The 25,124-nt window shown below is 41.7% G+C and overlaps 1 protein-coding gene across 6 annotated transcripts in view; it reads left to right on the forward strand.

Moving 5' to 3' along the window:
• The window catches only part of actn1 (actinin, alpha 1), a 209,915-nt gene that overhangs the window by 134,358 nt on the left and 50,433 nt on the right, over positions 1-25,124 (forward strand). For 3 of the 6 annotated variants that reach the window (XM_072569172.1, XM_072569174.1, XM_072569176.1), the window contains exons 7-9: positions 4,326-4,407; positions 10,020-10,105; positions 23,797-23,889. In XM_072569172.1, coding sequence (XP_072425273.1) covers positions 4,326-4,407; positions 10,020-10,105; positions 23,797-23,889 — 261 coding nt within the window. Of the gene's footprint in view, positions 1-4,325; positions 4,408-10,019; positions 10,106-10,323; positions 10,410-23,796; positions 23,890-25,124 lie in introns of all 6 variants that reach the window. The other 3 variants (XM_072569173.1, XM_072569175.1, XM_072569177.1) reach the window with 1 other exon arrangement.

Raw genomic sequence — 25,124 nt, forward strand, 5'->3', positions numbered from 1 at the left:
CGCAAAGAAGGCACACAAATAGTGAGATCGACATTAGATTTGAAATTTGAGAGCTCCAAATTAGAAGTCTAATAACAGTGGGGAAGAAACTGTTCTTGAACCTGTTGGTTACATATGTTTAAGCTTTTGTATCTTCTGCCTGATGGAAGAGGTTGGAAGAGATTATAAGATAGATCAAGTATTGAGGATGCTAATAATACAATTGATTTCTTTCCAATACCTAAAAACCTTCCAAAAGCTGAATAAGTGCTCAATTCTTTAGCAGTTCTCCCAATGAATATTTCTGTGTGATGGAGTACTTGTGAAAGGAAAACTAACTAACTTTGTAAACCATCTTAAACAATTTCCTCTCCACTTGGAACACATAACCTGTTTTTTCCTGGCCTGGGTAGAATGCTCAACACAAGATCCATATCACTTCCCGTTCCATTTGTTAGAAGGTGCAATGGGCTCAGGCAGTCTTAATCTATAGAATCATGAAAATAAACAACACAGAACAAAGCACTTGGCCCATCCTGCCAGTTCTATGAAAATGCTGTCAAATTAGTCCCTGTCCCCCAACCGTTTTGACAGTTTCCTCACATTTATTTTCCTTTCCAAGTTTCAATGCAAATTCTTTTTGAAATTTATTATTGGATCTACTTCCCAGAGATGCATTCCCGATCATAACTAATCAAGGTGTTTAAATAAAAATCTTCTCCCCTCTCTCTCTTTTTCCAGTTGTCTCAAATCTGCTTCCCCGTGCGATTTTTTTTTTATTCTTCTATTGCCCGTTTAGCCAGCATTCACTGCCTGTTCCTGATTTGCTCTTGACCTGACTGGCCATTTCAGGGAGCAGTTCAAAGTCCATTATGTTGCTATGGATCTGAAGTCGTAAGCAGACCAGACCAGATAAGGATGGCAGATTTCATTCCCTAAAGGAGGGAAGCTATTGACTATAGTTTCACTATTGCCATTATGGAGATTAGTTTGCAATTCCAGAATTATTAATGCAATTGAAAATCCACTGGATACCTCATAATTTTGAACTCTTTGATTGAATCTCCCTTTCTTTAAAGAGTGAAATCTCTGTTTCATGTACTATTTGAAAAAAATAAATGATTATATCCTGATGGGAAACTGGAGTTCAGATTGACAAGAGGTTTGAATTTGAGCATGTTCCCCTATGATATGATCTGGAGAGGAAGGGATATCTGGTTTTGCTCTTTTCCTGCTCATTGTTTGATTGCAGAAGATATTTTTAATAGAATGCTGGATAGCCAGGTTCACTATGTACTTGACCATGTCCATTCTTTTCAGAGATAAGCCAGACAGATATTTTTGAATTGAATACAAAAGTTTATTTTATTGCTAAAAGCTCCTCAAATTAAAAAAGCTAAAAATGTTTTGAAATAATCCAGTGACCATTGACCTGTTCAAACTCCACGTATGCAATGTATCTGTATTAAGATTGAGCGTTAACACTCAGAGATAAACTTGAATAAGGAGAAACACAGATGAAAGAAGGAAGGTCAATAATGAAAACTCAGGGGTTAGGGTCAGGGCTATGCTTACTGGCCAGCCAGCTGTTTGGTCCTCCACTAAAGGACTAATTTTTCACAACAGTGTCTGGTATATTCTGTTTTCTCCTGGAGACCATGTTGTTGAATTGAAATCTTCCTCTTACCTGCAGCAAGGCTTTCTGTCTGGTTTCTCGACCCACAAGTAGTTCTCAAAGCTTTTGAGGGAATTTTTAGCAAGAGAGTGAGGTGCTGACTTGTTCAATCCAAATTCTGACATTCACATGCACACAGTCGCATGATGTCTCTCCATGTTCGTTATATGTTCCAAAATGTAGTGAGCAGTATCTATCATCCATTGCAATAGCTGAAGTGGTTAATTTTAATGTTCTTACCATTAACTCCTTGAATCCTCCATCTAGATAAATAGGAGTCATGTTTGGCAGATTGACTCTGTCGGGGTCACGATCTCCATCCCACAGAGATGTTATTCAGGAATGATATTCGATTCATCTTGAATTTTAGCCAGTGTTCTGTCTCTCTTTCAGTTTATAAACTGTCCTCATAACAATCCAAAGCATGGACACAGCGTATGAAACTTTAACTTGAAATTTGAAATAAACACATGTTTTTAACACTAAGGTTACTTGAGATATTAGAGGGAAAGTCTAGTGTTGTAATGTGCATAAATATGTCATATAAATGATTAGGTTGTGAACATAGGAGGTATATAGTAAGTTGCAGATGACAACAAAATTGGAGGTGTAGAGGATAGTGAAAAAGGTTACCTCAGGGTGCAACAAGACCTTAATCAGATGAGTCTATGGGCTGAGGAGTGGCAGGTGGAATTTAATTTAGATGAAGGCGAGGTGCTGTATTTTGGAAAGGCAAATCGAAGCAGGACTTATTCACCTAATGGTAAGGTCCTGGGGAGTGTGGCTGAACAAAGAGACCTTGGAGTGCAGGTTCATAGTTCCTTGAAAGTCGAGTCACAGGTGGACAGGGTATTTGGTACAGGACGTTGGTTAGGCCACTTTTGGAATACTGTGTTCAATTCTGATCTCCCTGCTCGGGATGTTGTGAAAATTGAAAGGGTTTCAGAAAAGATTTACAAGGATCTTGCCAGGATTTGGAGGGTTGAGCTAGAGGGCGAGGCTGAATAGGCTGGGACTATTTTTCCTGGAGTGTTGGAGACTGAGGGGGTGACCTTTATAAAGGTTTATAAAATCATGAGGGGCATGGATCGGGTGAATAGCCAAAGTTTTTCCCTGTGATAGGGGAGTCCAAAGCTAGAGGACATAGATTTGAGGTGAGAGGGGAAAGATTTAAAAAGGACCTAAGGGGCAACGTTTTCACAGAGGGTGACGAGTGCATGGAATGAGCTGCCAGAGGACGTGGTGGAGGCTAGTACAATTATAACATTTAAAAGGCATCTGGATCGGTTTATGAAAAAGGAAGGGTTTACAGGCCAAATGTTGGCAAATGGGACTAGATTAATTTAGGATATTTGGTCAGCATGGGCTAGTTGGCTTGAAGGGTATGTTCCTGTGCTGTACATCTCTCTGACTAAAGGGCTGACCTTTCAGCATGTAGTTGCATGCTTTTGAACTTCCATCAGTACTGGTAAACTTTAAATTCCTTTTTTTTTTGAAGGAAAACCTATGCAGAAGCTTCATGAACTGCAATGTAGCTGACTACTGACAGTATTTATAAAAGAAAACAAAACACAGAATTCTGCACATGTTGGAGATAAAAAAAACAATCCAGAAGTAGTGATAAGTAACGATCTGTAGTGTTTTCTGAGAGGCTGCCTGACCTTCTGATTGCTTCTAGTGTTTTCTTTGTTTCTGATTGTAGAATCACGTAGCACAGAAGGAAGCCATTCAGCCCTCACATCTGTGCCAGCATGTTGGAATTATCCAAATATCTGCCACCTTGTCTTTCCCTGTTGCTTTGTCTTTCATTTTATTTGATTTTCTTATAATTGTTTTTCTTTTCCTGTGTCTATCTCAGTTCAGATTTGGTTAACCGTGGACAGCACGGTGGCTCAGTGGTTAGCACTGCAGCCTCACAGCACCAGAGTCCCAGGTTCGAATCCGGCCTCGGGTGACTGTCTGTGTGGAGTTTGCACATTCTCCCCGTGTCTGTGTGGATTTCCTCCGGGTGCTCCGGTTTCCTCCCACAATCCAAAGATGTGCAGGTCAGGTGGATTGGCCAAGCTAAATTGCCCATAGTGTTAGGTGCATTAGTCGGAGGGAGATGGGTCTGGGTGGGTTACGCTTCGGAGGGTCAGTGTTGGACTAGTTGGGCCGAAGGGCCTGTTTCCACACTGTAGGGAATCTGTTTAAAAAAAAACAGGAAATCTGGGAAGACTGTTGCATTTCTCACATGTTTCCATGTTTTAACAGGATGCTCTGCAGTTTGAGGATCATCATTGTTGTAGAGAGTGATTGAGTGGAGTTGCTGTCATTTTGCTTAACATTTAAAAGGCTCTTATTTTGGGTAATTTCAGGTGGAAGTTGAAGAATCTTGCTTCGTACCCACTTTACCATGCTTCACTTCACTGAGTTTGATGTAAACTTGAATAATAACACCAGGTCCACCATTTTTAATCAGTTATATAAATGATTTGGATGTGAAGGTTGGAGGAATGGTTAGTGAGTCTGTAGTTGACAGTGAAGATCATCTTCGAGTGCAATGGGACTTTGATCAGATGGGCCAGTGGGCCAAAGAGTGACAGCAGTAGACTTGAAGACTATAAACAAGGCGGGGGAGCATGTCAGTCTTGAAATCTCCTGTTAATGTTAGCCTTTCTTATTGTCGTAGGATGACCCTTACACCAACTTGAACACAGCCTTTGATGTCGCAGAAAAGTACCTGGACATTCCCAAAATGTTGGATGCTGAAGGTGAGGGGTTTTACAGTTAACATTTTACTGTTATTGATTTACCAAACCTGAATAGATTTTTGTTGCACTGATCTAATTATAATCACAACATAAACCTATGCCTTTGAATTAAAATTGTTTTACTTACTTAAGAAGGGTAATGAAGCATTGCAGTCTTAACTGAGGGAGGGTGTGAAGCTCGGCGAAGCTGCAAGTTGGCTTTATTTACACTCTTTCACAAATTATGCTGTTTCTTATGTATAAATAGCTTCATACTGCATTAACTCCAAGACAGCCATGTGGTGCTGTGGTGCTTTAGACCATATTCCGAGACATGTGGAGCTGAATTGAAATCACTGAAGAACAAGTGAGTTTAATCAGAGGAGCCACGTGATTGTAGAGGGTTATCAGGATGAAAGAGGTTGGAGATGGGGGAGACATGACACCATGGAGGAAACTGAACATGGGGTTGAAAAAGTTAAACTTGCTGTGTTATTGGGCCATGGTCTCTTGACGATCAGTGAGTGCATGGGGTAATGGATGAATAGGATTTAGTGAAAATTAGGACAAATAAATGGTTTTTGGATGGCCCCCAAGCTTTTGGAGAATAACAGATGGAAGTGTGATTATGAGATCATGGGGTACTGAGTCAAAAAGTGTGGCGTTGGAAAAGCACAGCAGGCCAGGCAATATCCAAAAACCCGGAGAGTCAATGTTTCCCTTTGGCTTATGCCCAAAACATTGACACTCCTGCTGCTCGGATGCTGCCTGACCTGCTGTGCTTTTCCAGCACCATGCTTTTCGACTCTGATCTCCAGCATCTGCAGTATTCACTTTCTTCTAGATTATGGATATAGCCAATCCCAGCGATTCGAATCGTGGAGTAGTGTTATGGGTGAACTGAGGCAGGGAGTTAGAAGGATGACATTGTAGAATGAAGATGGACACCAAGGGGTATGTGTCTTTGGTGGTGCTATGGACATAGGCCAAAAGATTGCTAGGAGTCAGATGGGGCACCCAGGCTGCAGAGAGCTGATAGTGGCTGATCTGGTAATCCTCAACTCCACCTTTCTGCCTTTTCCTCAACAACTCTTGATTCCCATGCTGATTTAAACATCTGTCTGTCTCCGCCTTGAACACACAACAATCCAGCCTCAACAGTAAAGAATTCCACAGCTTCACTCCTCTCTGAGAAATTTCTCCTTATTTTTATCTTAATGTGTGAACTCTTGTTTTGAGATTATGCTGTCTGATCCTCGAGTCCAGCAATGGGAAATGACTGTTCCACATGTACCCTGACAAGTCTTTGGGTTGTATGCTTTAACTAGGTTGCCTGTCATTCTTCCTAATTCCAACAAGTACATGCACAGCCTACTCAACCCCTCCTCATAAGACAGTCTCTCTGAAGCAGTTGGCAGCATCGTGAATTTTCTCTGGACTGCCTCCAGTGATGCTTTCTCCTCCGTAGATAAGGGGCCCAACACTCTTCACTGTATTCTAGCTGTGGTCTGACTGGCACCTTGTGTAGGTTTGCAAAACCTCCCTGCTTCTATAATCCATTACCTTTGAAACAAAGGCCCCACATTAGAGTGGCACAGTGGCTCAGTGATTAGCACTGCTGCCTGGCAGCATCAGGGACCCGGGTCCGATTCCATTCTCGGGCAACTGTGTGTTGGAATTTGCACATTCTCCCCATGTCTGTGTGTGTTTCTTCTGGGTGCTCAGGGTTTTGTCCCACATTCCAAAGATGTGCAGATTAGGTGAATTGGCCATAAGGTTCCAGGCATAATTTAGACGGGTGGGTCTGGGTGGGATTCTCTTTGGAGGGTCGTTGTCGATCAATGGGCTAAATGGCCTATGGGGATTCCATGATTTTCCTTCCCTATTACCTACTGAACCTGGATGCTAGCATTCTGTGACTCATGGATGAGGCCTGTGATCCTTAGCTTTCTCTACTTAGCTCCTTCATTCTCCCTGCCAAAGTGCATGCCCTCACACTGTATTCCATATGCCAGGTTTCTGCTCACTAAGTTAACCTGTCTCTATCCTCTCTACAGAGTCATGGTTTCATCTTCACCACTTACTTTCTCACCTACATTTGAGCTCTAATACGTTCACTTTCTCCTGCTAAGTCATTGAATTTCTATTGCAAATAATTGTGACCTCAGCGCTGATCCCTGAGGTACTCCATTAGTTCCAGGTTGCCATTCTGAAAGTGCCCAATTCATCCTAACTCACTGCCTGGAAACAAAGGTTGGATTATTTCATGTCTGCAAGTTAGTTGGTTGCACTTTGCCTTCTCTAAGCAACCTTCCACCTACCCCCCCATCCTGTGCAAAGTGATTATTTTTGAGTTGGTGCATATTTGGCAGTATCTCTTTTTTTTTACATAATGCATTAACTTTTAAAGCTTTCCATAAGAAATAAGGACCACAGTCAGAAAGTGGGGGCTTTTAAGTTTGTAACTGTGATCAGCCTCTGTCAACGCTGTAGCCCCTCTGTCCCATGACACCTGATTAGGTATGAATGCAACCCGCCTTTATACTGTTAATTTGCGTCAGCAGGAGCAAAAGCATCACTCACTTCCCGTTCTGCATCCCTCATCCCAACTGCTTTATGCCTCCCTTGACTAACAAATCCAGGAGACAGTCAGGGATGCAGATGTTGGAGTGTCCGAGTCGAAAAGTGTGGCACTGGAAAAGCACAGCAGGTCAAACAGCATCCGAGGAGCAGGAGGGTCATCGTTTCAGGCCTGTGTCCTTCATCAGAAATCCAGCCCAGAGATAACGAGTCAAGACTGTGGCTTCTCATTGCAACTCTTTCTGATGGAAGGTCACAGATCTGAAACATTAACTCTGTTTTGCGCTTTCTCTCTTTGCTAATGTGGTCAGGCCGACTGATTGTATCGAGGATTTTCTGTTTCAGTTTACCTTAAAATCCTTAATGTCCAATTTCTGTATATCCCAAAAGAAACTGGGCGGCATGGTGGCTGGGCGGCACGGTGGCTGGGCGGCACGGTGGCACAGTGGTTAGCACTGCTGCCTCACAGCGCCAGAGACCCGGGTTCAATTCCCGCCTCAGGCGACTGACTGTGTGGAGTTTGCACGTTCTTCCCGTGTCTGCGTGGGTTTCCTCCGGGTGCTCCGGTTTCCTCCCACAGTCCAAAGATGTGCAGGCCAGGTGAATTGGCCATGCTAAATTGCCCGTAGTGTAGGTAAGGGGTAAATGTAGGGGTATGGGTGGGTTGCGCTTCGGCAGGGCGGTGTGGACTTGTTGGGCCGAAGGGCCTGTTTCCACACTGTAAGTAATCTAATCTAATCTAAACTCCAAGTTGGAGTAATCTAGAAGGTTTTACAAGTTGGAAAGGGTACTTTAAGGGTTAAGAGAGTGAGGCAGAATTGAAATTAGCTGATGATAGGGTTTCTTGATTGAATCAGGATGTGTGTGCTGGTAGAAGAGTAGATTTTGTATCAGGTAACCGGTTCTTTGGTAACTGAGAGTTGTTACTCCCTGTAAATTTCAAATTATTCCACTATTTGGTATAGCTAGTATGATTTACCTTGCACAAATCCTAAATGTTGTGATAGTTACTAAATTGGATCATTAGTATATACACTTTTAATAAGTGTAAACGTTTTTATGCCACATTGTGGGGAGAATCGCACCATTTCCCAGGCACTTGTGAGTGTTTTCTGCAGTTAACTTCCCTATGTTTTCACATTACTGAGCTCAATCTTCAATAATCCCACGTTACTACAATGTAGGGAGGAAAAGAAATTCAACATTATCTCTTGTGGTCACATGTCAACTCTCCTCTTTCATAAAACTGTTTTCGTACACCAGTCACAACTGGTGCATTGATTTAGTGCCTTTAATGCGGCGGAACTTCCTAAGGTGCTACACAGAAGCATTACTAAACAAAACATAACTGTGTGCCACATCAGTTCAGATGATCAAATGTCTGGTGAAAGAGAGAGGTTTTATGGAGTGACTTGTAGGGGGGAGGTAAGGTTATCAGACAGAGGGCAGGGTATTCAAGCGAATTTAGGATTTAGATAACTGAAGGTGTGACCATCAATCGAGAAATGATTAAAATCAGTGATGCTGAAAATTTAAGAAGAAAGGAGCACAGCTATCTTTGCAGGTTTGTGGGACTGGAGGAGAGGTAGCTGTCTAACCAGGATTCACAGATAGCAATCTGCATTTAGTAGACCCACAGTATGCTGATGACTGCAGTTCTTCCAAGCTGAGCTCTGATAAATCTGATTACGAGTATCTGTCTCTCCCAATGTTTAAAAAAATGTTTAATTCAGAGTCTGTGTTGGATGGCTTGGGTGATCTTGGAATTTAATTATACATTGAAGGTACATCGATACAATGGGCCAAGCCATGTAAATTGCCTACTGGAGTAATTACATGCCATTCAATTTCAATGTCGTATTGGACAAATTCTTCATTGTATTACTGACATTGCCGAATGCATGTCAGAGCTGTCTTCACTTACATTGTGAAAGCAATTGTATAGCACCACAATTACTTTTAAAAATCCACCACACTCACTTGTACTTGAATTTACAGCTAAACTATTATAAAGTTTACTTGTTTTGTTATGGATGATGCCTGTTAACCTACCTGGTGTGTGAAATTGTGTTTTCTCGCTGTTAACACTAATTAGTGAAAAGGCATTTTTTTCCCCCTGGGGCAGAGCTTCCTTTTGATAAGGGCCTCAAATGCCTCCAGCATTTGTGGAGCTGTTTATTTTGTTGACTGATATGATTAATGCCTTGGATTGTTCAGTGCCTCTTTCTCAGCACAAATCATTGGCAGGCATTCTTGGTACAGTAATTGGAAGGGGGAAAACAGCTTTCCAATTTTTGACCACAATGATCTGGTGCACCATTGAGAGAAAGGAATGCTAACTTTACTGTTAGTGCAGAGAAACCTGATCATGTTACTTTGGGTGGGACCCAGCAGCATCCTGCCATATCCTTCATGTGCAAAACTCAAATCGCAGAGGGAATATATCTTTCGTGTTTTGTTGTGTTACACTGCACATCCTACAGCTAAATGTGAATGTATTACCTTCTGCTTTCTTTTCTTCATTATCGTGATGCATAATAACTGTAGTTCAGCAAATGAAACGAGAGCATTTGTTTAAAAAAAAGACACTTCAATCTGTCACTGTCCTGGCTAATTCACAAGTTGTTGAAATGATTGACATTCATTGGTCATGTTATATTGCTGTCTTTTGATAACAGTTTTTAATGTGCCTTCTGTTTCTATTCACTGGATTCGTTGACAGTACTATTTTATATTGCTAACCTGTTTGAAATAAAAGCCAATTGTTAAGAACAGTGACAGGCCTTAGTTGAATCTGCCTTATCATTATTGGATGAATTAAAATTCTCTGGATTATAAGACCTGGATTCCACTCTGCATGGATTGCCTCCAGCTTTTTGATGCAAAAGTCACTACGAGTCCCTTGCCCCAGGTCCTCATGGGTACTACTAATTCTCATCTCTCTTGTGCAATAGAACTGTTTCTAAATGTTTTCCCTCAAGATTCTCAGTAGATGAATATGTTGTGTTAATTTACTTTTGCAAAAATAAATCCTTTCCTGTGTTTCCTGACAGACATTGTTGGTACAGCACGTCCAGACGAGAAGGCAATCATGACTTATGTCTCTAGCTTCTACCATGCCTTTTCAGGAGCCCAAAAGGTATCCCAGGAATCCATATTTCCAGCAACAATTGCTTCTCTGGCTAACTATACATTTTTTTTTCTGTTCTGCAGCTGGTATGTGTTTTTCCCCGTGCTGAACTTTCCACTCTTGATATGATCTCCTGTGTTGCATGATTGGAACAGTATGGTTCTTCACTGATTTGTACCTTGGCTCACCTTTCTCTTTCCTAATCTTTTCTTGTCTTCCTTGCACAGATCTTATAAGCACGCTTAGGCCGGATGAAAAGGCTGTAATGACCTATGTTTCATGTTACTACCATGCGTTCTCAGGTGCACAGAAGGTGAGAAACCTACCTCACCCCTCTGTAGAATTCCCCTTTGATTTAGATTTTCTAACTCTGGTTTTGATAGATTTAACATCATCCTTTTGTTTTCAGTCTGGCTTACAGTGGTCCAGCTAAACTTTTTTTTTAATCTAAAGAAGAGCTAGATTAGGTTTTGAGCATGCCCATTCATTCGTTCCAAAAGTTCTTCCACAGTCACCCTGGAACTTTGTTCTCATCACAGAAATACAAGTAAATCTCATCAGTTAGCCAGTTAAATTCTCCATGTGGCTTTCCCACAAATTGAAGAATGAAAGGGGGATTACATCCTTGTCTGGTGATGACTTCCTCGATCTTTGCTCAGGATTACTTTTAAGATTGGACTCTGGTACATGTGATTGACGTGGTGTTTATTAAATTTCTCAATCATTTATGTTCCTCTTCTAACAAAGTAGAGTGCTGGGCTGTCACTAGTCTGCATTCTTTATCTTATTTTCAGAATGGTGACTTTTTGGAGAGCAATAAATTGGTACTGAACTAGTATTTTTCAAAACACAACCCCAAATTTAGACCGTATCTGCATTAACCACCCATATTCTTTTCAGTTTTCAGTCCCTCTTTCATTGTTCTGGTCCAGGCTACTGTCAGTCTAAATGGTTATAGTTAGCTGCTGGCTTCCCTCCCACCTGCATTCTCATCCCCTAACCCCCACCTCAACATGAATGGTTTCATTTTGTGAGGTAACCTCTTTCCTCCCTGTTTCTCTCCCAGTTCCTGCTCTTTTGCATTGTTCATCATGGAGGACTCCATCTAAAGCCAAGCAAACGCATATCAAAGTTTGATTGTCTGACACGAAACTGTCATAGTTGGCTTGTTTAAGGCTCCTGCTTCAAATGGGAGAAAAACTAATTCCAAAGTTTGATGTTCATCAGTGACTATTGTCCATTCCTGGCCCAAAACTATTTTTCTCCTAATTTCTCATAGTTCTAATCATAACAATTTCCTTTGATCCAGTTATATACAGTACATCAACCCAGAACTTAATATTGGAGGGTCCACAGTAAGCCAGCCACAGATTAGTTTCCAACCCAATAATGTCTTTGTTAAACTAGAAATTTCTACTTCCAATTTCTTGGCTTCACTCTTGAGACTGGTGTCCTTCTCTTTCATAGACTATATCCACTTCCCTTTGTTATATCTTTTGCTTCACTCTTTGGCTTGGCTGGTCCTCAATCTCTTGTTCAGCTAATTGTTATGCATTGAATGCATAATTAATTCCTCCATTATGTTAATGCTTAATGCAATTTTTTTTTGGTACTGCTGATTTGTGATAAATGTCCTGTATGATTGTAGCTTTTGTAATTTATTTGTTTTCTAGGGCAGAAGCAGATTTTAAATTTAATAGTCTATATGGGGGTCTGGGTCACAAGGCCATGCAGAGCATTGTAATTATGGTTCAACATCAGATACTTGAACTGTGAATGGAAAACAATTCCTGCAAGTGGTGCCCAATTCATGACATTGTGTATACTTATTAAAACTGATGCATGGAACCATTTTTATGAAGCTTTTACTATGGATTCTTTCGGCTATAAAGTGGGAATACAATGGAAAAGTCATATTAAAACCTTATGTGACTACTTTGGTTTAATGAATATACCACAAAAAGGTTATCATTTAGCTCTTTGCTAGTCTTTGGAATTAATTCTGTTCCATGTTTTTATTGCTTCCCTAGCGCGGGAGCATGGAAAGTTGACCCAGTTTATAATCAATCCAGCAGGAGGCTGTAACAAAGCCAATTCTGCCTTTTATTTTTATATTTTTCTCCCACCTGGTTGGATTGGACAGTCCTAAATGTGTATTATTGCTTAGCGGAGATTGGGTGCTCATTCATTTAGGAAATAATGTAAGTATGTGACCCATCTGTTGGCTTTTGATGGAGGAAGGTTTATTCTAATTTATAAATATATGTCTAGAGAGAGAGGGAGTGTGTGTGTGTGTGTGTTCCAAGTGCCAGGTCATTTATGAAATTTTATTCTCCTGTGGTTTACTTATTGAACATGATGTTCCCAAGGTCAGTTGATCAGATATTTGTCCATAAATGCCATGTCATCTCTGTCTGTACTGTAGAAACTAAGCACTGCCTGTATGTGAAGGATTTCCTGCAGTTTGCTGAGTTTGTGAAAATGTAAATATGGATGTTCTACTTCTCTCTCTGAATGCTCTTCTCATTGCTTATTTTCCATTTTGATATTAGTGTTACGAGCCTGAGGAAAATGTCTCATGAACTGCTTCCTTCTTCTGTCATCCTGTCCTTAATACCGTGCAGGTATAGGCCCTGGTCTTGGCCAGAGGCTTTCCTTTTGCACTTGCCTCTAATACTGAATTGGTTCTGCTGTGTGTGTCTGTATGCTCATAGAAATTCACCCTTTTAGATATTGCATGAAGTTTTCTACTGGTCTTGCATCTTTTCTCCTTTTGGTATCCTACAAATCTACCACTGTTTTGTACATGTCTGAAAGTGCCCCCGTGTGCTAACTAATACAGCAGTTTGTCCAAAGTGAGACAGTGGCAATGGTTTTTCTTCAGATCCACAGGCATGCCAAATAATGTTATTTAATATTGGAAATGGATTCTCAAACAGACCCTGCCTCAGCCAAACTGGACTAACAGCTTGTGCATCCTCATTGTTATACAAAATCTTTTGTACTGCCAAGTATTTCTCTGTCCACGATGTACATTGAGAGGTTTCCAGTCTTCTGAAGGTGAGTGCCTACCTCAGTCCTATTTGCAGCATTTCCCAAATGCATTTAACCATTCCCCCAATTCTTGAGCTAAGTGGCTGAGGATGCAGTACAGAGTATGAAAGGAAAATGCTGCAGACAATTTGAGGATGTTGCCTCCCAACAAAAACTGAGAACGTTGATTCATCCAAATTAGATTTTGCACCATGCACAGACAGACACGGTAGCCTAGGATAACCATCAAGTTTATTTGTTCACCTTTTGAGAAAAAATTACTTGGGAAGTAAATATTGGTTTTAAATTGCCTTGAGCAAACAGCAAACTACTTTTCATTTGCCCTCCTACTATAAATGCCATCTAAACTGGCAATGTTTGCTGGGTGACTTTCTGCGTAAATGTTTCTATGCAATGTGTAATTTTTGTTGACGTGTTGTCATTTTGAGCTTTTCTGATTTGGTTTGAAACTCAGTTGGTAAACACAGTGGCAGGAACAGCCCATGCTCAGTATACACAATGAGTCACTCAATCCACAGCATCTCCCCATTTTATTTTTTTTTTTCTCTGGGTTGAACTGGTTTATGGGAGTTCAACAACTTTGCAGCTGGCCTTCAAATATTTTTGTTGAAGTACGTAGACCAGGAACATCAGTGTTGGCAGTTGAGTGTTAACTGAATATGGGGCCATGTAGAAATTAATGAGTCATTAAGACCCAATTCCTTGGCTGTTTAGGACACTTGTTTCAATTCAAAACCCCAGATTCAAAAGCCTACTATTTCAATTATTTTTCCAAACTTGTTAGATATTGTAGAGAATGGCATTTATGTTAATTATAACAATTATTACTCTCGAACTATAGATGGACCTGGAAATCTAATGTCACTTCCACTTTGAATAAAATAATTTAGCACCACCGCTTCCAAAAGCTTTTGCTTCCTTCAAATAAAAGCCTGTAGACTCATCATTTTCAAGATTGGGAGCAGATTATGCGCCTGGTTTAATTAATGATACCAGGTTCACTATTATATGCTGGTGCCATCTAGTCGAACTTTGAAACAAGTACAGGAATTTCATTCAGTTTTTTTTTGTATCCTTCTGATCAGTTCAGAATAGATGTGGTTAATTAAGATAAATGTTTCTTATTAGACTATGTAAATCTTCACTTTTATTTCCTGTGTATCTCTCTCAATTTCTTTTTAACGCTTATTCATTTTCTTGCATTTAACCCATTCGTGTTTTTATTGAAATGGATTTCCCTTCTTTGCGTCTCTTGTGTCACACAACTCTGCTACACTTGCCTCAGCAGGTTCACGTACATGTGAGAAAGGATCATTGCCTCACTAAAAGAAGGTCTTTCCTTCCTGCAGGAAAGTGCTTGGTTTGCACTGGGCACAGCTGCAACAGTAGAGATTGAGAACTCCGCTTAAGTGTGCAGTACCCTCTGAAGCACCGTGGCACCACTTGCCTACCTCCAGATATAGAACCCTTTGTTCCCTTCAGTGAGCCTTTTGTTGGCTTCTGTTTGTTTCTATGCCCATGTTTCCATTGTCTACATTTCTTTGTCTCAGTAGAGATTGCAATGGCACTCTGAACTGCTGTGTCTGTTGGAATGTCTGTTCCAGTTCCTGTTGCAAATTCCCATGCAACTGTTTGAGCCCATTGTGTTTCAGGTTCCAGTCTCACTGCCATAATGCTTTACTCTTTCACATTGGGCCTCATCATCCAAACTTCTATGTTTGTCTGCAGAGCAAGAGCTGAACCTGAAATTAACAGCATTATACTGCGGATGCTGTAAGTCTGAAATGAAAACGGAACGTACTCCGGTCTGGTAGCAGCTGTGGAGAGAGAAAGGCGGTTAACAATTTGCGTCCATTGTGATTCCATTCTGAAGAAGGGTCACTGGACTTGAAACGCTGATCCTGTTTCTCTTCCCCGCATAGATGCTGCCAGACCTGCTGAGTTTCTCCAGCCATTTTTGTTTTGATGTTAAAGCTGTACCTGCCCAACCCCTCTACAATTCAGATAACTTATTTTACGTTGTCAACTTGGCTTCACAATTTACTGGCAATGATCTCAATTACAAAAAAGCCAATGGGAGTTGAACTGGTGAGGGGAAGAAACTGGATAATGCTGCTCTTTTCCAAGCTGGTGGAATAGAATGTGACTTTGCAGGGAACGTTTCTGACACTGTGATCAAGTACCCTGGGAGGAGGGATTCAGTTTGAGTCCTCCCTAATGAGATGACAGCTTCCAATTTGCAGGATATGGAATGGGTTTGAGCGCATGGAAGTTCAGGCCCTCTCACTGCAGATGGGGGCATAGTTCAAAAAAGTCCAAAGCTGGCTTGACCTCACTTGACAGTCACAAGATAACTGGCTCAGGAGTTCAAAACATCTCACAGAAAATATCTCCTGAGTTTAGAGGAGTGGTTATTGAGACTTTAGGGGAGAGTGAAGCCAGATTTATTTTGCGAACCCGGCTGACTTAGACAATCCCACTGCCCACGAATGGCCACCATTACCATTAGGTTAATGCATTATAAAAGGCTGCAAGGAGATGGAAAGATCACCAGTTTGATCTTTGTGGTTGCCTCACTTGGAGACTGAAATGGAGAAATCTGGATCAGGGTTAATTCAAGTACTGAGCTATCTGGAGAGTCTGAGCAAAGAACCATTGCTGCTTCATTCCCATTTTCATATTTGGAGGTGGTGCTCTACAGGGGCAGAATATTGATTACATACAACAATCAGCTCACGAGTGGGCTAATACAGCTGGAAATGCTGCTTCATTACACTGTGCAGCTAATATTAGCATTTCCCAGACTCTGTGGCAGATTGCTATTTGGTTGCTGAGCAACCAAACCAAAAGTGAAGGTTGGCAGATAATCCAAGGAGATTCTACAAGAACATTAAGAGCAACGAGAGAGAAGTTAGGGTCCCTTAAAGATCAACGAGGTCGACTTGTGTGTTGAACCTCAGGGGATGGGAGAGATACTAAATGAATATTTAGCATAAGTTTTTCCTGTTGAGATTGAAATGGAGGCTAGGGAACTCTGGGAAATAAATATTGATATTTTGAAAACCGTTCACATTAGAGAAGAGGAAATGCTGGAGGTCTTACAAAACATAAAACTGGATAAATCTCTAGGACCTGATCTAGGACCTGAAGGGTCATAGAGATGGACAACTTTGTGTGAAGTTAGGAAAGACATGCAGGGCCCATAGCAGAAATCTTTTAATCATCTATCATTGTGGGTGAGGTGCCAGGGACTGTAGGCAAATGTTCTGTCTTTATTTAAGACAGGCTGTATGGAGAAGCCTGGGAACTATAGACCTGTTTGCCTGACATTGGTGGTCGGTAAGTTGTCAGAGGTGATTCTGAGGGACAGGATTTGCATGCATTTGGAGAGGCAAGAACTGATTAGGGATAGCCAGTATGGTTTTACGTAAGGGAAATCATGTCTCAAACTTGATTGAGTTTTTTTTTGAGGAAGTAACCAAAAAGATTGTGGGTAGAGTGGTAGTTGTTGTTTATTTGGACTTTACTAAAGTCTTTGACAAAGTTCCGCATGGTAGACGAATTAGTAAAGTTAGATCACATGCGATTCAGGGTGAGCTTGCCACCTGGTTGCAAAATTGGCTTTATGGTGGGAGACAGTTGTTTACAGAGTGGAAGAAAGTGAAGACTACAGATGTTGGAGTACCAGAGTTGAAAAATGTGGTGCTGGAAAAACACAGCAGGCCAGGCCGCATCCGAGGAGCAGGAGAATCGATGTTTCGGGCATAAGCCCTTCTTCAGGAAATTCCTGAAGAAGGGCTTATGCCCGAAACGTTGATTCTCCTGCTCCTTGGATGCTGCCTGGCCTGTTGTGTTTACAGACTGGAGGCCTGTGACCAGTGGTATTCCACAGGGATCAGTACTGGGTCCTCCTTTGTTTATCATTTATAGAAGTGATTTGGATGAGAACATAGGAGGTGTGGTAAGTAAGTTTGCAGATGACACCAAAATTGGTGGTATAGTGGATTGTAGAGAAGGTTATCTAAGATGACAGAGAGACTGTGATCAATAGGGTCAAAGGGGTAAGGAGTGGCAGAAGGAGTTTAATTTCGATAAATGTGAACTATTACATTTTGGTAAAACAAACAAGGACAGGACTCATACAAAATGTAGGGGCCCTGGATAGTGTTATAGAACACAGAGACCTAGGGGTTCATGTATTATAATTCTTTGAAATTTGCATCACATGTTGACAGGAGGGTAAAAAATGTTTTTAGCATACTTGCCTTCATTGTTTGAATATAGGAGTTGGGTCATCATGTTGAGATTGTACAGGACGTTGGTTCGGCCTCTCTAGAGGACTGTTTCTCGTTCTGGTTGTCATGCTGCAAGAAGGATATTATTAAATTGGAAAGGGTTCATAAAAGATTTACCAGGATGTTGTTGGGAATGAAGGGTCTGAAATATAAAAGTAGGCTGGGACTATTTTCACTAGAGAGTAGGATGTTATGGGGTGACCTTTGTAGAGGTTTATAAAATCATCAGGAGTATAGGGAAGGTGAATGACAAGGGAAGAAAGGTATGTTGTCCATCATAAGGCCATCTCCAAGTCCTGCTGGCTTCTACTCCCCATGATCAGAACTGACTTCACAGTTTCATTTGCAGAATATTATTCAAATGGAGAAAGACTGCACAATGCTGCATACAGAGGGATCTGGGGTCCTTGTACATGAATCTCAAAATGTTAGCATGCAGGTACAGCAAGAAATTAGAGAGACAAATTGATTATTGCAAAGTGGATGGGTTATAAAAATAGATTTTGTGACAATTGTACAGGACATTAGTAAGACCATATCTCGAATATTTTAAGTTCAGTTTGGTTGCCTTAATAAATGAGGGGAAGTTATGTTAATCAACCTGTTCAGAAATATTATGATGTATTCTCCAGAGTAGATAGGTCTTAAATCCAGTCACTACGGAGCGAAACTACCAAGGCACCACAAGACCCTATCTGAACCAGAGGCATTCTTGCATTGAAAGCAGTTCTAGGAAGGTTCAGTAGGCTGTTCCCTGGGATTCGGGGGTTACCTTAGAAGGAAATCTCGAATGTTGGACTTGCACTGGAATTCAGAAGCTTGAGAGGGGATCTTAACAAACATCACAAAACTCAGTGGGGACTTGACGGTGTAGATCAGGGCTTCCCAAATTGGGAGGTAATGTAAAGGAAACCTAAGGGGCAACGTTTTCATGCAGAAGGTGGTGCGTGGAATGAATGAGCTGCCAGCAGAAGTGGTGGAGGTTGGTACAATTGCAACATTTAAAAGGCATCTGGGTGGGTATATGAATAGGAAGGGTTTAGAGGGATATGGGCTGGGTGCTGGCAGGTGGGACTAGATTGGGTTAGGATATCTGATCAACATGGATGGGTTGGACTGTCTGTTTCCATGATGTACATCATGACAACAGTGACCGTGGAACACTGATCAAGTTATATAACAGCTGTACTCCCACTCTCCCAGGACTCACGACATCTTATAAACCTTGAAATGGGGTCACTGTAGGAAACGGTTTGGGAAGCAATGGGCTAATGCTGAGAGGATATTTCCATTTGTGAGGGAATCTTGAGTGAGCCAGCACAGTTTTTTAAAAAAAAAATGTGTTCTCTCATTTGAGACTGGATTGAGGAGCAAGTTCTTCTGGGTGTTGTACATCTTTGGAATTCTCTACTCTGAAGAGCACAAAGTCACTGTGTATATTCTGGCTGAATTAAACAGAATGTTGATTGACCAGGAGATTGAGAGTTGTGGGGTACAGGCAGCAAAGTGAATGTAAGGTCACAATTGGATACGGCAGAATTTTATTGAATGATGTAACAAGCTTGAGGGGCCTAATGGCCTGCTCCTGCTTCTGTTTTTACTGATATTATCTTAGTTTTCTTATAGAAGAGAGAAAAAAGGTGCAGGAGTAGGTCATTCAATCCTTTGAGCCTGCCCCACCATTCAATATGATCATAGCTGTTCTCAGTATCCCATTCCCACTTCTCTCCATAGCCCTTGATCTCTTTAGCCGCAAGGATCACGCCCAGCTCCCTCTTGAATATATCTAACAAACTGGTTCCAACAGCTTCCTGTGGGAGAGAATTCCACAGGTTCACTGTCGTTAACCTCTCCTCATTTATCCATGTTATTGCATTAGCCAAAATTCTCCTTTTTCAAAATGTTTAACCATGTGGAGAGTTTTATAGTTGATAAGCAAAGTTGATTTTTATCAGAGTTTGTTTTTAAATGGTGAATGGAATAGTTATTATCAGGTAGAAAAAAAGCTGATCTGAAGACCAGTAAACCCCCTCTAGATGTGTTGCTGCAAGTCAAGTTCATGCATGGCTCATAACGAAAACACAACTAGAGTTCACTATTCTCTTGCAGCTGAACACAAAATTAGGTCTCTAATGGAATCATAAATATGAAATTTCTGGGAAGTTGCTGATGGTGGCCAACAGGAGTCTCAATCAAATGAGCTCTAAATGGAAACCAGAAAGTGGAAATGAGATCTATTTTGAAGCAGAGTTAGAGTCATAGAGATGTACAGCATGGAAACAGACTATTTGGTCCAACCCGTCCATGCCGACCAGATATCCCAACCCAATCTAATCCCACCTGCCAGCACCTGGCCCATATCCTCCAAACCCTTCCTATTCATATACCCATCCAAATGCCTCTTAAATGTTGCAATTGTACCAGCCTCCACCACAATCTCTGGCATCTCATTCCACACACGTACCACCCTCTGCGTGAAAACATTGCCCCTTAGGTCTCTTTTAAATCTTTCCCCTCTCACTCTAAACCTATTTTGTAAACCTCTATAAGGTCACTCCTCAGCCTCCAATGCTCCAGGGCAAACAGCCCCAGCCTGTTCAGTCTCTCCCTGTAGCTCAGATCCTCCAATCCTGGCAACATCCTTGTAAATCTTTTCTGACCCTTTCAAGTTTCACAACATCTTTCCAAGAGGAAGGAGACCAGAATTGCACGCGATATTCCAACAGTGGCCTAACCAATGTCCTGTACAGCCACAACATGACATCCCAACTCCTGTACTCAATACTCTGACCACTAAAGGAAAGCATACCAAACGCCTTCTTCACTATTCTATCTACCTGTGACTTCACTTTCAAGGAGCTATGAACCTGCACTCCATGGTCTCTTTGTTCAGCAACACTCCCTAGGACCTTACCATTAAGTGTATAAGTCCTGCTAAGATTTGCGTTCCCAAAATGCAGCGCCTCGCATTTATCTGAATTAAACTCCATCTGCCACTTCTCAGCCCAGTGGCCCATCTGGTCAAGATCCTGTTGTAATATGAGGTAACCCTCTTCGCTGTCCACTGCACCTCCAATTTTGGTGTCATCTGCAAACTTACTAACTGTACCTCTTATGCTCACATCCAAATCATTTATGTAAATGACAAAAAGTAGAGGGCCCAGCACCAATCCTTGTGGCACTCCACTGGTCACAGGCCTCCAGTCTGAAAAACAACCCTCCACCACCACCCCCTGTCTTCAACCTTTGAGCCAGTTCTGTATCCAAATGGCTAGTTCTCCCTGTATTCCATGAGATCTAACCTTGCTAATCAGTCTCCCATGGGGAACCTTATCGAACACCTTACTGAAGTCCATATAGATCCCATCTACTGTTCTGCCCTCATCAATCTTCTTTGTTACTTCTTCAAAAAACTCCATCAAGTTTGTGAGACATGATTTCCCACGCACAAAGCCATGTTGACTATCCCGAATCAGTCCTTGCCTTTCCAAATACATGTACATCCTGTCCCTCAGGATTCCCTCCAACAACTTGCCCACCACTGAGGTCAGGCTCACTGGTCTATAGTTCCCTGTCTTGTCTTTACCACCCTTCTTAAACAGTGGCACCACGTTTGCCAACCTCCAGTCTTCTGGCACCTCACCTGTGACTATCGATGATACAGAGCCCAGCAAGAGGCCCAGCAATCACTTCTCTAGCTTCCCACATAGTTCTAGGATACACCTGATCAGGTCCTGGGGATTTATCCACCTTTAATCGTTTCAAGACATCCAGCACTTCCTCCTCTGTAATCTGGACATTTTGCAAGATGTCACCATCTATTTCCCTACAGTCTATATCTTCCATATCCTTTTCCACAGTAAATACTGATGCAAAGTATTCATTTAGTATCTCCCCCATTTTCTGTGGCTCCACACAAAGGCCACCTTGCTGATCTTTGAGGGGCCCTATTCTCTCCTTAGTTACCCTTTTGTCCTTAATAAATTTGTAAAACCCCTTTGGATTCTCCTTAATTCTATTTGCCAAAGCTATCTCATGTCCCCGCTTTGCCCTCCTGATTTCCCTCTTAAGTATACTCCTACTTTCTTTATACTCTTCTTAGGATTCACTCGATCTATCCTGTCTGTACCTGACATATGCTTCCTTCTTTTTCTTAACCAAACCCTCAATTTCTTTAGTCATCCAGCATTCCCTATACCTACCAGCCTTCCCTTTCACCCTAACAGGAATATACTTTCTCTGGATTCTTGTTATCTCATTTCTGATCCCTTGATTATTGATAATGTCACAAACTCATGGCAAAATTCTGCTTTTAATTTGACACTAAATTCACGACGACAGTCTTTGGAGCAGAAAAAGACCATTCGGCCAATCATGTCTGCTCTACTGTTCAATGAGATTGTTCTCAACTCCACTTTCCTGCCATAATCCTTCCCATAATCCTTCATTGCCGTACTGATTAAAAATCTGTTTATTGTAGCTTTGAATATACTTAGTGTCCCAAACTCTGCAGCCATTTGCTGTAAATAATTCCACAGATTCACTACCCTCAGAAGAAACTTCTCCTCATCTCTGTCATAAACAGGTGATCCCTAATAATCTGAGAAGGATTATGCCCTCTCAATTCTCCCACAAGGGGAAACCAACCTTTCTGCGTCTCCAAAGTTCCTTGTCTGTTTCTATAAGGTCACCTCTCATTCTTTTAAACTGTAATGTGCACAGGCCCAGCCTACTCAACCTCTCCTTGTGAGACATTCCCTCCAAACCTGGAATCAATGGAGTGACCATTCTCTGGCCTACTTCCAATGCCAATACTTCCTTCCTTAAGTAAGGGCACCAGAATTTACCACCATATAGGCCTTTGCAGGGCTACGCCTGATGAAGTGCAAATACGGCAACAAAAAGAGTTGGCCTGCTTTGACAGGATTGGATAATGTTCAAGGCAAGAAGCAGGAAACCTCCTGTTCTGCCCTTTTCAGCACATTTGTTCAGCACAGTCTGAACATCTGACGTTGTGAAGCCAAGCGCCATTAACTAGACGATCATTAGGTCCTCACTTTGAATCATTCATTCATTACTTTAATTGACCATTCTATTTGCTAGTTTGCAACCAGGCTTTTTAATGAATGGAATGGAAAACATACTCAGGATCTGTATGGTTACGTTAACAGCAAACTGACTAACCATTGATGGGATATTTATATTTTTATAAGAAGCATGGCAGTGGAGACATTTGAAGTCTAAATTGGTGCTGTGACTGAAGGAGAATGTATAATTGGGAATACTACAGATGATATCAGGAAGGGTATTAGCAAGCTTCACTCAGCATTCTTCCCATGCATAGATCAATAGAGTTCTGTTGTTATATAGGCCACAATTAGTTGAACTGGAAATGCTTTTCTTGTGATAGTCATAATACATAATAGCCAGGTGAGTTCTAAGTTTCCTTTCTATCGCTGAGTGTTCAGCAAGCAGTGTTGGAAAGTTCATTTACGGGGGGGAAACATATTGTTTTAACAGATAGGCCAATGGGCTGAGAAGTGGCAGATGGAGTTTAATTCAGATAAATGCGAGGTGCTACATTTTGGGAAAGCAAATCTTAGCAGGACTTTATACACTTAATGGAAAGGTCCTAGGGAGTGTTGCTGAACAAAGAGACCTTGGAGTGCAAGTTCATAGCTCCTTCAGAGTGGAGTCGCAGATAGATAGGTGTTTGGTATGCTTTCCTTTATTGATCAGAGTATTGAGTACAGGAGTTGGGAGGTCATGTTGCGGCTGTACAGGACATTGGTTAGGCCACTGTTGGAATATTGCGTGCAATTCTGGTCTCCTCCCTATCGGAAAGATGTTGTGAAATTTGAAAGAGCTACAGGAAAAGACTGAACAGGCTGGGGCTGCTTTCCCTGGAGCATCGGAGGCTGAAGGGTGACCTTATAGAGGTTTACAAAATTATGAGGGGCATGGATAGGATAAATAGACAAAGTCTTTTCCCTGGGGTTGAGGAGTCCAGAACTAGAGGGCATAGGTTTAGGGTGACAGGGGAAAGATTTAAATGAGACCTAAGGGGCAACGTTTTCACGCAGAGGATGGTACGTGTAGGGAATGAGCTGCCAGAGGATGTGGTGGAGGCTGGTACAATTGCAACATTTAAGAGGCATTTGGATGGGTATTGGAATAGGAAGGGTTTGGAGGGATATGGGCCGGGTGTTGGCAGGTGGGATTAGATTGGGTTGGGATATCTGGTCGGCATGGACGGGTTAGACCGAATGGTCTGTTTCCATGCTGTATATCTCTATGACTCTATTCACGATGAACCAAAATCTCTTTTTTTTTGTCACCTTCTCTACACAGGCGGAAACAGCAGCCAATCGAATCTGTAAAGTTCTCGCCGTTAACCAGGAGAATGAGCAGCTAATGGAGGATTACGAGAAGCTGGCCACTGACGTATGTGCAAATATCTCTCTCCAGTTACATGACCGGAACTTGAGAATCATGGAGATGTGTCTCTCCTTAAAATGAACAACCCATTTCACTTTCAAGATGAAAAGCAATGGAGTACGATTTCACAAATAAGCTTCATCAGCTTCTTATCGGCAATCCCCCTCTATTTCCTCCTTCCATTCCTTTCACATAAGTGTGCACCCATAGGGATCATCCTTTGTAAATATTTAGATTTTACAGCACAGAAGGAGGCCATTCGGCCCATTTAATCAATGCTAGCCATCAAGCACCAATCTTGCAATACTGACCTGTAGACTTGTATGCTATGGCATCTAAATACTTCTGAAAAGCTCTGTTGGTTCCTGCACACTTCAGTGAAGTGAATTCCCTCACCTTGTGGATGAAAATCATTTTCCTCAAATCTCCTCTGAACCACCCATCCCTTATCTTCAACCTGTGCCCCCTGGTTATTGACCCCTCCACTTGGTGGAAAGGTTTTCTCCCTATCTACTCGATCTGTGACCGTCAATGTTGTACACTTCAGTTGCCTTCTCTGCTGTGAGAAAAACAACCCCAACCTTGACTAGTCTTTCCTCTTAGTTGAATCACAGCAGACTAGGCAGCATCCTGGTGAATCTCCTCCACACCTGCTCTAGTACCATCAAATTGTACTTGTTGTGGGGTGACCAGACTGCATGCAGCAGTCCTATTGTGGCCAAACTAACATCATGTACACCTCCATCACAACCTCCCTGCCTCAACTAATAAATAAAATTATCCCATCTGCTGCCTTAACTACTTTATCTATCTGTCCTGTGCCTTCAAAGATTTATGGACATGTATGCCAAGGTCCCTCTGATCTTCTGTACTTCCTTGGTTCCCTCCATTCAACATGTATTGCTTCTACCTCATTAGTTCTCCCAAAATGTATCACTTCATACTTGTCAGACATAAATTCCATTTGCAACTTTTCTACCCTTTTGAGCCAGTCCATCTCAACGCCCTGTAGGTTAAGATTTTCTCCTCCCTCTTTACAACACAATCAATTTTTGTGTTATCCGCAAACTTACTGATTATACCTCCTACAGTCATGTTGAGAAAATTAATGTACACAGCAAACAGACCCAACACTGAGCCCTATTGCATGCCAGTGGATACAGGCTTCCAGTTACAAAAACAGCCTTCAATTATCCTGTCTCTACACCTCACCCCTCCACCCCCCAACACCCCCACCACAG

This window comes from Chiloscyllium punctatum, chromosome 4 (assembly GCF_047496795.1).
Source record: "Chiloscyllium punctatum isolate Juve2018m chromosome 4, sChiPun1.3, whole genome shotgun sequence".
Lineage (NCBI taxonomy): Eukaryota > Metazoa > Chordata > Chondrichthyes > Orectolobiformes > Hemiscylliidae > Chiloscyllium > Chiloscyllium punctatum.